Raw genomic sequence first — 16,552 nt, 5'->3', positions numbered from 1 at the left:
ATTTTCAGAAAAAAAATGACTGCTAACCTTCCTCTATAGAAAAATATTTTATTTTGCTTGTGTTTTGTTTTTCCTCCATAGAGAAATAAAGAAATTATAGCTTTTACCTTCCTTCATCCTCATCTATTTCACTTAAACTGCTGTCGTCATCCACTTGTAGCAGGCCACCAGTTAGTAAGCTGGCCTTCTCAAACACCAGTAAATTCACAGATTCTTCTGAGGTAGGTTTTCCTTTTTCGGTTCTCTTTACTTCCTTCGTTTGCAAGGCAGGACCACTACTTTAAAAAATCCATGGGAAATGACAGTTATATAAGAAAAAAGAAAAAAAGAAACAAAATGCAGAAAGAGAGTTAAGGAAAAAAAATAAAAATTAAAAATCCACTAAAAAGCCAATGTTTTCTAATAATTCTGACAAAGAATAAAAAAATAATGTTTATAAAATTCCAACATTTGCCCCACCTCAATTCAGTCATTACTTCAAAAAACAGTTAGGAATTATCATAATTACATTTCCACTTAGCAACATAAGAGGAAATGTATATTTCCACATAATATACATTTCCACTTAGCAACGTAAGAGGAAATGTATATTCCTGACTTCAAAAACCACAATTTTATCATACCATTATGATGAAATGTGGTATGTAAGAGTTGATATATGAAAAGTTATGTCTAAGCACAAGGACAGCATTAAAACAGAAAAGACAAAATAAATGAAGAGTTCACAAGATAAAAAAGTGGGAGAAGAGAGAGATCCAAGATGGCTGATGATTAGCAGCTCGGGCACGTACCTCCCAGTGAAAGCGCAAAGAACGAGAGGACGCCACACTTTCAGACGAAAATTAGTTGCTCATGGACCAGGAGATTCCCAGTGGAGGAGATCCACGGGTCGCCAGGGCGACTCTTGTGGCCGGCGTGGCGGTTTTGCTGGTGCCTTAGCACGCCAGTTCTTGGTGCAGAGTCCGGAGATTCCCGGGCAGAAAAGCACCATCAATCTTAACACCGCTGTTTTGGCCGGCTCAGTGGATTGCTCAGATTTCGGCGCAGGGAATCAACAAGTTGGACGTCAGAGACCCAGTTAGAAAGTCGGTAATTATAAAGACGACAGACGGACAAATATATAATGAAGGGAAGAAACCAGCGTAAGAAGGTAGAGAATACTCAAAATCAGAATGCCTCTCCCTCTACAGGGGATTGCAATTCCTCATCAGTAACGGAACAAGGCTTAATAGATTACACCTGTGTTCCAATAACAGAAGCAGGTTTCAAAACGTGGGTGATAAGAAACTTCTGTGAATTAAAAGAACTTGTTCTAACCCAATGCAAAGAAACTAAGAACCTTGAAAAAAGGTTTGACGAAATGTTAACGAGAATGGACAATTTAGAGAGGAATATAAGTGAATTGATGGAGCTGAAAAACACAACACGAGAACTTCGCGAAGCATGCACAAGTTTAAACAGTCGAATTAATCAAGCAGAAGGAAGGATATCAGAAGTCGAGGACCAGCTCAGTGAAATGAAACGAGAAGACAAGAATGCAGAAAAAAGGATGAAAAGGAATGAGCAAAGTCTCCAGGAAATTTGGGACTATGTGAAAAGACCTAATTTACGTTTGATAGGTGTACCTGAATGTGATGAAGAGAATGAATCCAAGTTGGAAAATACTCTTCAGGATATCATTCAGGAAAATTTTCCCAACCTGGCAAGGCAGGGTAATATTCAACTCCAGGTAATACAGAGAACACCACAAAGATATTCTTCAAGAAGACCAACCCCAAGGCACATAATCGCCAGATTTATTAGGGTTGAAATGAAGGAGAAAATACTAAGGGCAGCCAGAGAGAAAGGTCAGGTTACCCATAAAGGGAAACCTATCAGACTTACAGCAGATCTCTCAGCAGAAACCCTACAAGCCAGAAAAGAGTGGGGACCAATATTTAACATCCTTAAAGAAAAGAACTTTCAACCCAGAATTTCCTATCCAGCCAAACTAAGCTTTATGAGCGAAGGAAAAATTAAATCTTTTGTGAACAAACAAGTGCTTAGAGAGTTCACCACCACCAGGCCTGCTTTACAAGAGCTTCTGAAAGAAGCACTATACATATAAAGGAACAACCAATATCAGCCTTTCCAAAAATACATCAAAAAGCAAAGAACTTTAACACAATAAAAAATTTACATCAACTAATGGGCAAAACAGCCAGCTAGCATCAAACGCCGGTATTAAACTTATATATATTTTAATTGGATAAAAAGCCAAAACCCATCGGTATGCTGCATCCGGGCCCATCTTACATGCAACAGTACACAAAGACTCAGAGAGAAGGAGGAAGATTTACCAATCAAACAGAGAGTAAAAATAAACTAATAAACAAAAAGCAAGAGATGCAATTCTCGCCTCTGATAAAGTAGACTTTAAAGCAACAAAGATCAAAAGAGGCGAGGAATGACATTACATAATGGCAAAAGGATCAATGCAACAAGAAGAGCTAACGATTCTATAGATCAACGAGATAGAAAATTAACAAGGATATTCAGAACTTGAACTCAGACCCGGAACAAGTAAACTTAATAAACATTTATAGAACTCTCCACTTCAAATACACAAAACATACATTACCACCTCACACCTATTCCAAAGGTGACTATATAATTGGAAGTAAATCACTCCTCAGTAATCGCATAGCATTTCATAGGTTTAAATTAAATATTGGTTGGCTGTTTGTTTGTTATCTTCTTCCCTTACTCCTTCCTGGCTACATCATTAAGTATAATTATCAGTATAAAAGAGGTTTTCAATACCCATTATTAAATTGCATTCTAGCCTGAGCAAGAAAGCAATACTCCCATTCTCTCTCCCTCTTTCTTTTCCTTCTTCCTCCTCCCCATTCTCTCTCTCTCTTTCTCTTCCTTTTTCCTCCTTCCTATTCTCTCTCTCTCTCTCTCTCTCTCTAAAAAAAAAAAAAAAAAAAAAAAAAGTGGGAGAAAACCATTCTACTTAGAGAACAGAAGGTGAGCATAGATTAGGCATATGACATCTAGATGTTTCCCAGGAACTTGAAAAGAGAAAGAAACTAGAGAGAGATGAATGCTACACTAACCTTGAATGCTACAGTAAAAGGCTGGAGCTCACTGCCTACAAGCAATGACCTTCAGACATGGAAGTAGCAATTAGATTTAGGCTAATCTTTGGTTTTGTTTTTAAATATCATAATGTTTCATTTAAACAAAGTAGTTTTTTTTAAATGAAGTTTTAAAAATAGCATGAGGCACATGTAACATGAAAGAAAAAATCAGGAAAATATCCTGGGTAGGGGAAAAAAACCTCACTTTTATGCTATTATATGCAGTTCCAAAATACCTATATTCTGATTAGTTATGATTTTGTTTGAAAATAAAATAATGGGCTGGCACAGTGGCTCACGCCTGTAATCCTGGCACTTTGGGAGTCCAAGGCGGGTGGATCTCGACATCAGGAGTTCAAGACCAGCCTGGCCAAGATAGTGAAATCCCGTCACTACTAAAAATACAAAAAAATTAGCCTGGTGTGGTAGTGCAGGCCTGTAATCCCAGCTGCTCGGGAGGCTGAGGCAGGAGATTCACTTGAGCCTGGGAGATAAAGGTTGCAGTGAGCTGAGATTGTGCCACTGCATTCCAGCCTGGGCGACAAGAGCGAAACTCCCTATCAAAAAAAAAACAAAAGAATTGGCAACTGTTATAGACTTTTAGCCTAGTATCTAATCCTAATATAAAAAGTTGGATTTATCAGCAGAAAAATAATATATATATATGTATTTTTTTGGAGATGAAGTGTCACCCTGCACCCAGTTTGGAGTGCAGTGGCACAATCTTGGCTCACTGCAACCTCCACCTCTAGAGTTTAGGTGATTCTCCTGCCTAAGCGTCTGGAACTCTGACCTCAAGTGATCCACCTGCCTCAGCCTCACAAAGTGCTGGGATAACAGGCATAAGCCACTGTGCCCAGGCATAACTACTTTTTTATAGGGTAAAAACATGTACAAGGATATCACTATCATACATCTACATAATTTACAGAGACTGAAATTTCCCACTGTGTTATGTTAAGAGTCGAGCATGAGCCCCTAAAGATACTCAATATACTGAAATGTTTACAAGGACTACAGATCCCTCTGTGCAATCTCTTGGCAATATTCAGATTAATTTGAGAGTCCAACATTAGGGATACTATAATAAATATCCTTAAGATACATATGCATATATGTAACATGTTTATATAAACATTCTTAACATACATATATTATTTTTAACATGTTATGTACATATTATATATAGGCTTACTGTATATTATCCATAATATATAATAAATGTCCTTAACTTCTGTGTGTGTGTGTTTTTATGTAAGCCATATTTTCCTGTAGAATCTAGTTCCAGAAGTGAAGCTGTTAGATTAAAGATAGGGAATATTTGAAATGTTGATATATACTAAATTATCCTTCAAAAAGGATTTACCAATTTCATTTACCAACAGTGTATGAGAATGCCTTTTTTATCACATTTGCCGTCACTGGGTATTATTTTTTAAATAAAATATCAATAAAATTAGAAAAACAAGTATCTCATTGTTTGTTAATTTGCATTTTTCTAATTACAAGACATGGTTGCATATCCCTTGCATGGTAAAAGTATAAAATTTATTAATCATGAATATTAGTCCAAATTAGAATTAGTTTTATAGCACAGTAACAATTCTCTGCTGTTAAACATGCTGTTGGCTTACCTAACATACTCTTTATTTTCCTTCCTAGGAAATTGTTGACGATCAGTTTTTCCACTCCTTTCTCGAATTAATCCATCATCATCATCAACATCTTCATCATATTCATCATCAGTAGCACTATCATATATGTTTGCTGATACTTCCATTTCATTATTTCTGTGTTTTCTCCTTTCTTCTTCAACCTTTAATAAAAGTTTGATACTAAGGAACTGCTATTACTTTATTAAATAAAAAGAATTTGTTTTCATTGAGTTTATCATTTGACTCAGTTTAACTGTGGTGATTTTAGCCAATAAAAATATTTTCTGCTTACTTTAATAGGATCATTGTATATATAAGTGTTATACAATTATAAGCTATAATTATCATTTTATCCATGAAATTTTTATGAATTCTGCTTCATTTCTGTTTGAGTGAAACAGAATTTTCCAAAATTTCAAGGGCTCTTCTTAATTTTTTGCTTTTATTCCCATCCAATCTTCACTATCTACTGTGAATTTTCACCCCATTTTACTGGTAGAGAAAAAAGACAAAGATACAAGATGCATCTTCTTCTGCCTTTACCACCTTGATTTTATACTACACAGCCAGATTTAGAGGATGTAACACTGCTCCAGGAAAAGAAAGCAATCTTTCCCCTTTCTGCACTAAGCTGTTGTTTTCCCCAGTGTCTTTTATACTTCTTTTTTCATTTGGATCCTGGGATATCAACAAAGTGAAGGTGCTCAGTGAAATACAGAAACTAAAGTTTGCCACAACATAAAGAACAGAGTGAAACTGCTGAGTTGCTGGTGTGGAATTCTGGGAAATGAGATGCTTTCCAAATTTCACATTCAATAACCATACAATTTTATAGCTGGAGAATATACAGTATAAGTATTAATTATCTACATTAGCCCCATTATCTACTGATAGTGAGAGTAAAACAAGAAAGATTAAATCATCCATCCAGAGCTCCTAAAATGGCATTATCTAGCATTTTATGGCACCAAAAGAGATGCTATAACTCCATAATGCTGAATCAGATAAATTACCAGATAAATTCATCAAATTTAATCAGATGAATTAAAAGTGTGAGACTGGCAAAGTAATTTAATGCCATAGCAGGGAGGTAATTTAATGCACAGTGTGGGAGGCCTCATCTACTTTTACTTCTAAAGAAGATTATCAGCAGATTATTGTTTATCTTTAAGACTCAATGTACAGAACTCAGCTTTCTACTTTGGAGTTAAATACTAAATTTCTGGCCAAGGATTTATGCTACTTATATGGTATACATTCCCAAACTTATCATACTTTATTAAACAACCTAATGTAAAGGTCTGATTCAATAGAATTATTTGACTGATGATTTTAAAAATATGTGAAAGTATATGTATTTGTTGTCAAAAATCTTTAAAGTGATCATAATGGAATTATAAGTTCCAACAGTTTGAGTCAAAAAGATAAACTTGCACACAGGAAAGCACATTAAATAGGTTCCTTTGGCTGGGAATATTTGTTGTAACACTCAAGGCTAGATACATTTTTACATCTCTTCTCAGTTACTGCTTCTTTCCCACTGTATTGCCATACTGTTTAAATAAAAGATTCATCTTTAGGTCAATAGGGAAAAAAACCCTAGCACTTATTACCTTTCATAAAGCAATTTCCTTTATGCTTATCCTGGTTCACAAGGTCACATGGTATATGGCTAAATTAGTTTTCCCAGTCCATATGCCACTTGGAAGACTGATAGACTTCTTAGGTTGATTAAGGAACAATGATTGTGAGAATATTTTCCTTAACTCCTGTTACTAAGTAGAAATAATTATTTCTACACACGATTACCTATTCAGGTAACGCCATTTTATACATGAGCTCTTCATAAGCAGAAAATCAGAATGGATCAGATAATTGATAGAGAAAAAACAAAGAGTAGCAGCAAGCAAACCTCTACCTCTTTTTGAAGTTGAACTTTTTCTTTCTCCAAAGCCCGGAACTCTACTTTTAACATGCCTATCTCATTTTTAAACCTTTGAATATCTTGCTGTAATTCTTCTTTTAGAGATACTTTTGATGTTCTGTCACTATGTGGTGGAGAAGACCTCACGTTTTCTAATTCAGGTTCCATGCTTTGATAGTTATTAGCACTGCAATTATCATATAACGGCTTCTGGAACAAGTTCTGTATTGGTTTTGTTTTCTTGTAAGCATCTGTACCAGCAGAAATACTATGCCTTTTTATTTGAATCATATGCTTCATTTCTTTGGAGTAGATCAAATCAAAAGGTCTTTTTGGATCACTAGACCGAGGCACATGTCCAATGTCTAATTTCCAATTATTGGCATTTTGGTTCATATTTTTTGTCATTTGCATATCAAACTCTTCTTTCATTTCACCTGTAACTACTTGTGGGTTCCTTACTTCTTTATTTTTTGTATCATTATAAAAATTCTCATCTGTGTTAAAAACATGCTCAGTGTCTGGTTTGTTATTTCCTCGGACTAATTTATTTTCATTTAAATAAGGCTTAGAAGACGACTGGCAAGCATATTCTGGGGACCCAGAGTATGAAGGAGATGGAAAGACATTTTCAAGACTGGGTTCTTTTTGTTCAGGCAATGCGTGGAATACTACAGAGATAGTAGAATCTTTTTCATCACAATCAAGTATACTATTTGTCAAAGAAGAGGGTATTTCCTTAAAATCTCCACCTCCTTTAGAGCTATCATGTAGTGGCTCTTTCCCAGGACAAGCAGTAATTTTGTATTTTTCATAAGTTTCACCACAGCTCTGCTTTAACTCATTTGTGATGAGTTTTAAACTATTTTTCCACTCTAATTTGCCTTGTTTGGTCGATATTTCTTCATCATTTTGCACACAAGGAAGTCCTGAATATAAAGATATATCCTCTCTATCACATTCCTTATTCAGTTCTGGTTCTTGAGACATTTTTTGCAGGCATTGTGAAAGTGGAAGATTAATTTGCTTGTTTTGTGTTTCAGATGTCTTTTCTGTCAGGGTGCATGTTTTTAAAATAACTTTATCCTTGAGTAATCAAGTATAAACAAAGAAAAATTAGGAAATAATTAAAACTGAACTGTTAAACTTCTTCATCTATGTTTAGTTACTCCCAAATCACTGGATTGTAACTAAGAAGTAAACACTAATTTGCCTTAGCCTAAAATAGGAGAAAAACATGAACCAGCAAAGTTAACTTTATCACTGTTCCTTTGGATTAAACTTAATTAATTATGTGTTAAATCTACTGAAAATATATTAGCAGATGATTTGTAGTATTATAAAGGCATCCTGACTTAAAAAGATTTTACCTTATCATACCTCAAATACTGAGCCTCTACAGTGTATTTAAGTACTTTTTCTGAAGATTTCTAACTGGAGAGCAGGGAAACTTAAAATTATTAAGAGCCAAAATAAACACCAATCAGAACAAAAAGCAAATTCTTACATTTTATTTGAAATTATATACAATAATGTGGTGTTATACATCTGAACTGACTATCAGCTTAAGTCCAATTCTTATATAAGGTTCATTAATAGTAGATTTTAAAATTCCGTAGTATTTACTGATTTCCTAGATGGAAATAATCAGAAAGTTATTTTTATATCCTAACAATGGAAAGATCCCATTGTGAAAGGAATTAATTCAGTTATTAATTAATTCTGATTCTCTTAATAACTGGGTTGATTTTATGAACCCATTCTTTCCCTGAATGTAGGCGCTGAAGTCAACAGAGATCACAAAGCATAATAAATCTTTAACCTTGGAATTAGTGACCAGCAATATAAGAATGTAAATCCTGGCTGGGCACGGTGGCTCATGCCTGTAATCCCAGCACTTTGGGAGGCCGAGGTGGGCAGATCACCTGAGGTCGGAAGTTCAAGACCAGCCTGACCAACACGGAAAAACCCTGTCTCTATTAAAAATACAAAATTAGCTGGGCGTGGTGGCACATGCCTGTGACCCCAGCTACTTGGGAGGCTGAGGCAGGAGAATCGCTTGAACCTGGGAGGTGAAGGTTGTGGCGAGCCGAGATTGTGTCATTGCACTCCAGCCTGGGCAACAAGAGTAAAACTCCAACTCAAAAATAAAAAAGAATTTAAATCCTGAACCACTGGGAATGATTCCTCTTTTAAAATGAATCCAACTCAGTGGCCATCCGTGTTAAATTGTTCATATTTTCTACTGCTTAATAATATGATTCAATATTTGATGCTACCATCTTTATCACTTAAGGAAGTTATAAAAATGAAAGAGGAAACAATCCTCAGGAAATTTCTGGCTTCAATTTCAAGGGTAAAGAGTAGCTATAACAAAAACAAAAACAAAAGATTAGCTATAGTTTACTACACATTCTAAGAATATTTATCTAGTCAAAATGTTTTTAATGCTTAATATTAAATAATGATCTATTGATTCTAAAAGGCTAGTCTGAAAGGCAATTTCATTTGGACTATGTTACATCATTAAGGCAAAGAAAACAATATTAAACCAGAAGTTTTTTAAAAAATTGAATACCTGTGACTGGTTATTTTCACTTCCTTTCTTTTCTTGCTCTTCTTCTGATGTTACTTCTAAGTCATGTTCAGCTGAAAAAATCCAAATGTTTAGTTAAACAAACTACTTAGAGCAGTTAGGTAAAAGGTATAGTCTTTATAGAAACAGAAAATAACATTTATTTATATTTTATAAATTGAGAGGGTTTTTTTCTATTTGTTTTTGAGACAAGGTCTCACTCTGTCACCCTAGCTGGAGTGCAGTGGCGCGCAATCACAAAAAGTTTCAATGAAGCCTAATATTTAGTGGAACATTTACTTCCCAGTAAGAAATACTTCTAACTATCAACTTAATGAAGTATCTAATTAAAACTTCAACCATTATCCAAAACTTCAACAAACCACTTGGGGAGACTAGATGACACCAGGTTAATGCCATACAAAGGTTTACTCACAAATTCATTCACCCAACATAAATGAGCAAAACTGTCAGAAACAAAAAAAAAAATCTTAAGACATAGTGGAAATACATAAAGTAACACTGTATAATGTTCTCTATAACAGTACCTTTTTTTTTTTTAATGTAGAGAGAGTCTTGCTCTGTCACCCAGGCTGGAGTACAGTAGCACAATCTCGGTTCACTGAAACCTCCACCTCCTGGGTTCAAGCGATTGGCCTGCCTCAGCCTCCTAAGTAGCTGGGACTACAGGCACATGCCACCATGTCCAGCTAATTTCTTTTGTATTTTAGTAGAGACGGGTTTCACCATGTTAGCCCTGCTGGTCTCAAACTCCTGAGCTCAGGCAATCTACCTGCCTCGACCTCCCAAAGTGCCAGGATTACAGGCATGAGCCACTGCACCTGGCCAACAGTACCTTTTAAACAAGGCACAAAGAGTGTTGTTCATTATTAATGAGTTCCAAAGTTTCTATTACTTTTTACATCTTTATCATTGTACATCCTGCTCCTTATATCTGAAATTTTGACAAATTTCTTTTCATCTTTTAAGACTCAGACTGCTATGTGAAGTTTTCTTCGATTATAGTTATATTTCCCCAGATAAACAGGTGTCTCCTTCCTTGGGGCTACCTTCGTACCTTATCTTTGTACTGTATCTTTTCCCCCTGAACTGTAAATTATTTCTCTATATGTCTATGCCCTTGCTCCCAGACTGTAGGGGACAATCTTCCAAGTTATCTTATAAACAGTCTATCTATTTTACTCAATAATTATTTATTGAGTTCCTGTTAAGTGCTAAGCACTGGGGTTTAAAAAATGTAAGTAAGACCGGGCACAGTGGCTCACGTCTGTAATCCCAGCACTTTGGGAGGCGGAGGTGGGTGGATCACTTGAGGTCAGGAGTTCCAGACCAGCCTGGCCAATGTGGCAAAACCCCTGTCTACTATAAATACAAAAATACAAAAATTAGCCGGGTGTGGTGATCAGTGCCTGTGATCCCAGCTACTTGAGGAGGCTGAGTCAGGAGAATCACTTGAACCCGGGAGGCCGAAGTTGCAGAAAGCCGAGATCATGCCACTGCACTCCAGTGAGACTCCATCACAAAAAAAAAAAAAAAAAAAAGAATGTAAATAAAAGGTGCCAAAGATGACTCTTCTAGAGATCAAGCCTGAGCTGAGACTTAAAAAGTGAGGTTAGCCAGACTAAAGGGAGTAGAGGGCAGGAAGGGGTAACAGCATGCAAGGCAGCAATGACAGAGGGAAAGAAGCCTCAAATAGCATATGTATTTGTCTAAAATACAAGCACCAGCAGTTGAGAAATCCCAGAGAAAAGGGCAGAAAGGGGAAAGGGCTAAATATGGAGAGTTAGGCAGAAGTCAGATGATAATAGCCTTATATGTAATCTTACGATGTTTGAATATTTATGTTTTCAAGAGGGACTCATGGTCCTATCTGCACTGGAGACAGATTACCCTAAATACTGTGGGGAGGATGAATTTCAGAGGCATATGAATAATTAAAGGGAGATGAATTAGAAGACAATATTGTAAAACAGGGATAATGCAGGCCTAAACTGAGGGAATGTTTCCAAAAATATTAGGATATACAATATCAGTGCCCAATATAGAGTGAATTTTTATTAAATGAATAAATGTATACATCTGGGTCCCTAGAGAACTAGACTCTATTCATTACTTTATAAAAGGTATTAATTGAGAAGTGAAATGATCTACAGGAACTGTTCAAGTTATTTACTTCATACTTTTTCTGTTTCATGTCTTCCTGTGTTGAGAGATTTCATTTGAAGTATTTTGTTTTAAAAGTCCTGTTTCAGCCAGGTGCGGTAGCCCATGCCTGTAATCCTAGCACTTTGGGAGGCCAAGGCAGGCAAATCACAAGGTCAGGAGATCGAGACCATTCTGGCCAACACGGTGAAATCCTGTCTCTCCTAAAACACAAAAAAGAAGCCGCGTGTGGTAGCATGGGCCTGTAGTCCCAGTTACTTGGGAGGCTAAGACAGGGGAATTGCTTAAACCCAGGAGGTGGAGGTTGCAGTGAGCCGAGATCGCGCCACTGTACTCCAGCCTGGTGACAGAGCAAGATTCCATCTCAAAAAAAAAAAAAAAGTCTTGCTTCTTGGATCTACCAAGCTCATGAAGAAATAAGAGCAAACAAGCATATGTTTAGGTAGGAAGGCAGCAAACTGCATTGCCATGTATGTACCTATGCAACAATCCTGCATGTTCTTCAAATGTACCCCAAAATCTAAAATGCAATAAAATATATATAAAATAATAATAATAATTACTGGCCAGGCATGGTGGCTCATGCCTGTAATCTTAGACTTTGGGAGGCTGATCAAGAGTTCAAGACCAGCCTGGTCAACATGGTGAAAACTTGTCTCTAACAAAAATACAAAAATTAGCCAGACATGGTGGTGCATGCCTGTAATCCCAACTACCTGGGAGCCTGAGGCAGGAGAATTGCTGGAACCTGGGAGGCAGAGGTTGCAGTGAGCTGAGATCACACCACTGCACTTCAGCCTGGGTGACAGAGCGAGACTCTGTCTCAAAAAAAAAAATTACTTTCATCATTTTTAATAATCAAATGGTAACACACACACACACACACACACACACACACACACTCTGCTAATCAGAACTCCTGATTGGCTTAAGATCATCAGTTTAATAACACTAAGATGAAATGATTAATGCTAAAATATAATTATTGACATGTTTGCAAGTAAAGCTTTCCTCTAGGTAAAGATTAGAATTCCAATAAGCATTTGAAACACTGGGGAAATCTTAGTGTCTCATAATTTACCTCTGTGAATCCCTAACAAATATAGAGATTCCAAACTGGAAACTTTAGGGTATCAAAACATAAAAGTGGAAACATCTAAGTGAAAGCTTACATTTTAAAAATTTCTTATTCTTATGCTTGCAAATATCTTTTATTCAAATGTGAATACCAACAATATCATCTATATTGTTTAGTCATTCCATCAGGCCAGGTGCAGGGGCTCACATCTGTAATCTCAGCACTTTGGGAGGCCGAGGTGGGCAGAACACCTGAGGTCATAAGTTCAAGATTAGCCTAGCCAACATTGTGAAACCCCATCTCTACTAAAAATACAAAAATAAGCCGGGTGTGGTGGCACATGCCTGGAGTCCCAGCTACTCTGGAGGTTGAGGCAGGAGAATCCCTTAACCTGGGAGGCAGACACTGCAGTGAGCTGAGATCACATCACTGCATTCCAGCCTGAGCAACAGAGTGAGACTCTGTCTCAATTTAAAAGAAAAAAAAAATCCTTCCATCAAATTTCAGGATAAAAAGAATTAGGAATAAGAAAACTGTGAGCATTTCAAATATTTCAAATATTTTAATGTACTTCCTTCCAGAGTCAAATATGTATTGCAACACTTACCTGCTATGGATGTTTGTACATTCTTCATTCCTCCTGCTTTATTTGGAACAGAATCTTTCATTTCAATGGTAGGCTGAATGGGTTTTGAAACAAAATGATTAATAAATAATTTATATTTTATACAATATGCATTTGATAATTCAAGATAAAAATATAAAACTTAGTACCTTCAAGTGATGATATCTCTCAGGAGACTCTAAAAAGCAAAAGGGACATATAATCAATTATATGCAAATATGACAAAGCCAATTATAAATTCATGCAGTGTTAGTATTGACGTGAATCATCATGCTTGGTTTGAAAATGATTAACTGTTGGGATGTTTTTCATTTTGGTTAGGACAGCAACATGACAGAAGTATACTGAAGAAAAACATAGGAACATAGGTCTAATAAAACATGCAGTTTTGATTTGAACATGGGATTCTGTCCCAAGTGACTACAACTAAAATAGAAAAGTGTACATATGCCAATGTGAGCAGGCTCATCAATGCGGAGAAAAGTGATCTTTAATCAGAGAAGCAAAGCATGATCCTGAGAGGAAAAATGTCAAGGCTGATGGTAAAATGCTACAGGATATCTTTAATGCAACACATCAGAATCATTTATACCATTATACTACAAGTATTTATCATGTTCTTCAATTTGTCCTATAATTTGTGAAGCACACAGTTGTGATGCCACTTTAGTTGGATATATAACTCATTTCTCATCAGAGAAAGTGTTGTGAACTGATAAGCTTGGATACACACTTGTAGAATAATAGTTAACAAAAATACTCATTTTTTCCATACCCATGTGGGCTACTGGCATGCCTACATTTCTTGTATCCTCTAGTTTAGCCATCTTAAAATTTCTTGATCCACTCATGCAAGAAGGTATATAAAACATACCTAAGAAATAATGTATAATAAGCTTTCAATATTAAAATATTTATCAAAAGAAAAAACTGAATTGCCACAGAATTATTAGCTACTAATATTTTATATTTCAAAATTAGTGCAGTTTTTTAAATCAATGCAGTGTTTATTGAAAATAACAATTTTAGTATTCAAAGAATTATTAACTGTAATTTTTTCATTTCTAAAATATGTTAGCCTCTAAAGGATTTTATGAAACAGCTATCACATCAAAAAGCAACTTTCTTTAAGAAAAAAGTCAATGCTTCTATATTCAAATTAAACTCATTTGATTAATTAATATCAGTGCAACATAGAACTTTTTTTTTTTTTTGATAGAATCTCACTCTGTCACCCAGACTGTAGTCAGTGGCACAATCATGGCTCATCGATCACCGTAGCCTCAACCTCCAGGCTTAAGCAATCCTCCCACCTTAGCCTCCTGAATAGCTGGAACTACAAGCCCATGCACCACCATGCCTAATTTTTGTATTTTTTTGTAGAGATCAAGTCTTGCCATGTTGTCCAGGCTGGTCTCAAACTCCTGGGCTCCAGCAATCCACCCACCTTGGCCTCCCAAAGTGCTGAATGACAGGCAAACCACCATAACCAGGCCAAAGCAACATATATCTTTGATGTCTGACAGTTATAGAGAGGAGATATGAATCACTGGAGTTTATCCCAATTCTAGCATGCTTCCCATAATCTCTGGAGCAGAAATGATCTAATCATCTAAGTGTAAATATACTGAAGCCATCTGAAATGAGTTCTTTCAAGTTTCCTCATCACTAACTCCAAAATAACCTAGCTAACTTTTTTCTTTCCTCTCTCTTTCCCCACTGACAGTGTCTCTTCTTTTGCAAAAGTAATCTCTAGATCTGTGGTCCTGATTCCTCCCCTTCTACATTCTTTTCATGGAGTATTTTCAGCACTTCTTTCTTCTTCATTTAACAATAGTATCTTATAGCTATAATTTCTATTTCTCCATCTCTTTGTTCCTAACCGTCTAGCTAGAAACGTGCTCAGAAATAAAAGAAAAATAATGTTTTAACTTGATCTGTTGTGCCTTGAATTGTTGTCCAGTGACTCTTCTTTCAGATTTCTCTAAGGGAAGTCTACACCCTTACTATTCAGAGTGTGGTCCGGCATCAGCGTTACGTGAGAACTTATTAGAAATGTAGAACCCCAGGCCTGCTGAATCAAAATGTGCATTTTTAACAAGATTCCCAGCTGATTTATTAAATTTCAAGAAGCTCTGCTCTATACTGAGTGTGCCTCCACACTCTTTTTTTTTTTTTTTTTTTTTTTTTTTTTTTTGAGACAAAGTCTTGCTCTGTTGCTAGGCTAGAGTGCAGTGGCGCAATCTTGGCTCACTGCAACTTCCGCCTCCAGGGTTGAAGTGATTTCCCTGCCTTGCCCTCCCAAGTAGCTGGGACTACAGGCATGCAGAACCACACCCGACTAATATTTTTGTATTTTAGTAGAGATGGGGTTTCACCATGTTGGCCAGGATGGTGTTAATCTCTTGACCTCATAATCCACCCGCTTTGGCCTCCCTAACTGCTGGGATTACAGCTGTCAGCCACCGTGCCCAGCCCCACATTCTTCATATTAGTGTATCGTTTTGGAATCTGGCATCAAGTTCCTCCCTATCACGTCCCCCAAACTGAAACTGTATTACAAGTCATAAAGTTGCCACGGGCTTTTTATCAGGGTATGGCTTCCTTTATCTCTCCATAAGCAACCCTACTCTCTTCTTTCCAATTACCTTCTTTTGGCCTTTGAGACACTATCCTATAAAGTAACACTTTTTTTTTTTTTTTTTTGAGATAGAATCTTGCTCTGTTGCCCAGGCTGGAGTGCAGTGGTGCAATCTCAGCTCACTACAACTTCCGTCTCCCAGGTTCAAGCTATTCTCCTACCCGAGCCTCCCAAGTAGCTGGAATTACAGGCATACACCACCATGCCTGGCTAATTTTTGTATTTTTTGTAGAGACGGAGGTTTCGCCATGTTGGCCAGGCTGGTCTCAAACTCCTAACCTCAGGTGATCTACCCATTTCAGCCTCCCAAAGTGCTGGGATTACAGGCGTGAGCCACCATGCCCAGCCTGAAGTTACATTTTCTATGACATCAAATTATAACACATATGGCTGACCACATATGCTTGTATTCATCTATGACAGAAAGATGGTCCAGTACCTCCATCCTTGCCTTCCCAACAGTGAGGAGGACAGAAAGAGTGTGAAAATTTTGCTCTACTTCTCTGACAAGTTTTGGTACTGGAAGCTCATCTTAAATTCTTCCTACCTTTCTAATACCCTGCCTTTCCATTTTCTAAAGAATTAATTTATTTTATTTTTTTATTTTTTTGAGTCGAAGCCTCACTCTGTCGCTCAGGCTAGAGTGCAGTGACACAATCTCAGCTCACAGCAACCTTCGCCTCCCAGGTTCAAGCAATTCTCCTGCCTCAGCCTCCCGAGTAGCTGGGATTACAGGTGCGTGCCA

General features: G+C 36.7%; 1 protein-coding gene across 16 annotated transcripts in view; it reads right to left on the bottom strand.

The window, feature by feature from the left end:
- ANKRD26 (ankyrin repeat domain containing 26) overlaps window positions 1-16,552 on the bottom strand; it is a 102,595-nt gene that overhangs the window by 54,402 nt on the left and 31,641 nt on the right. For 10 of the 16 annotated variants that reach the window (XR_010339541.1, XR_010339543.1, XR_010339544.1 and 7 more), the window contains exons 13-19: window positions 13,942-14,040; window positions 13,316-13,344; window positions 13,149-13,221; window positions 9,283-9,353; window positions 6,699-7,790; window positions 4,760-4,941; window positions 108-278 (exon numbers count right to left, since the gene is read on the bottom strand). Coding sequence is in view for 11 of the 16 variants with exons in the window: in XM_064368576.1 (XP_064224646.1) it covers window positions 108-278; window positions 4,760-4,941; window positions 6,699-7,790; window positions 9,283-9,353; window positions 13,149-13,221; window positions 13,316-13,344; window positions 13,942-14,040 (1,717 nt within the window). In the remaining 5 variants the exon portion in view is untranslated. The remainder of the gene's footprint in view (window positions 1-107; window positions 279-4,759; window positions 4,942-6,698; window positions 7,791-9,282; window positions 9,354-13,148; window positions 13,222-13,315; window positions 13,345-13,941; window positions 14,041-16,552) is intronic. The other 6 variants (XM_021670658.2, XM_012437820.3, XM_064368577.1 and 3 more) reach the window with 5 other exon arrangements.

This window comes from Aotus nancymaae, unplaced genomic scaffold, assembly GCF_030222135.1.
Source record: "Aotus nancymaae isolate 86718 unplaced genomic scaffold, 86718_ANA_hifiasm-v0.15.2.pri h1tg000077l, whole genome shotgun sequence".
NCBI classification, from domain to species: Eukaryota; Metazoa; Chordata; class Mammalia; order Primates; family Aotidae; genus Aotus; species Aotus nancymaae.
This window is presented reverse-complemented; position numbering and strand designations above follow the sequence as displayed.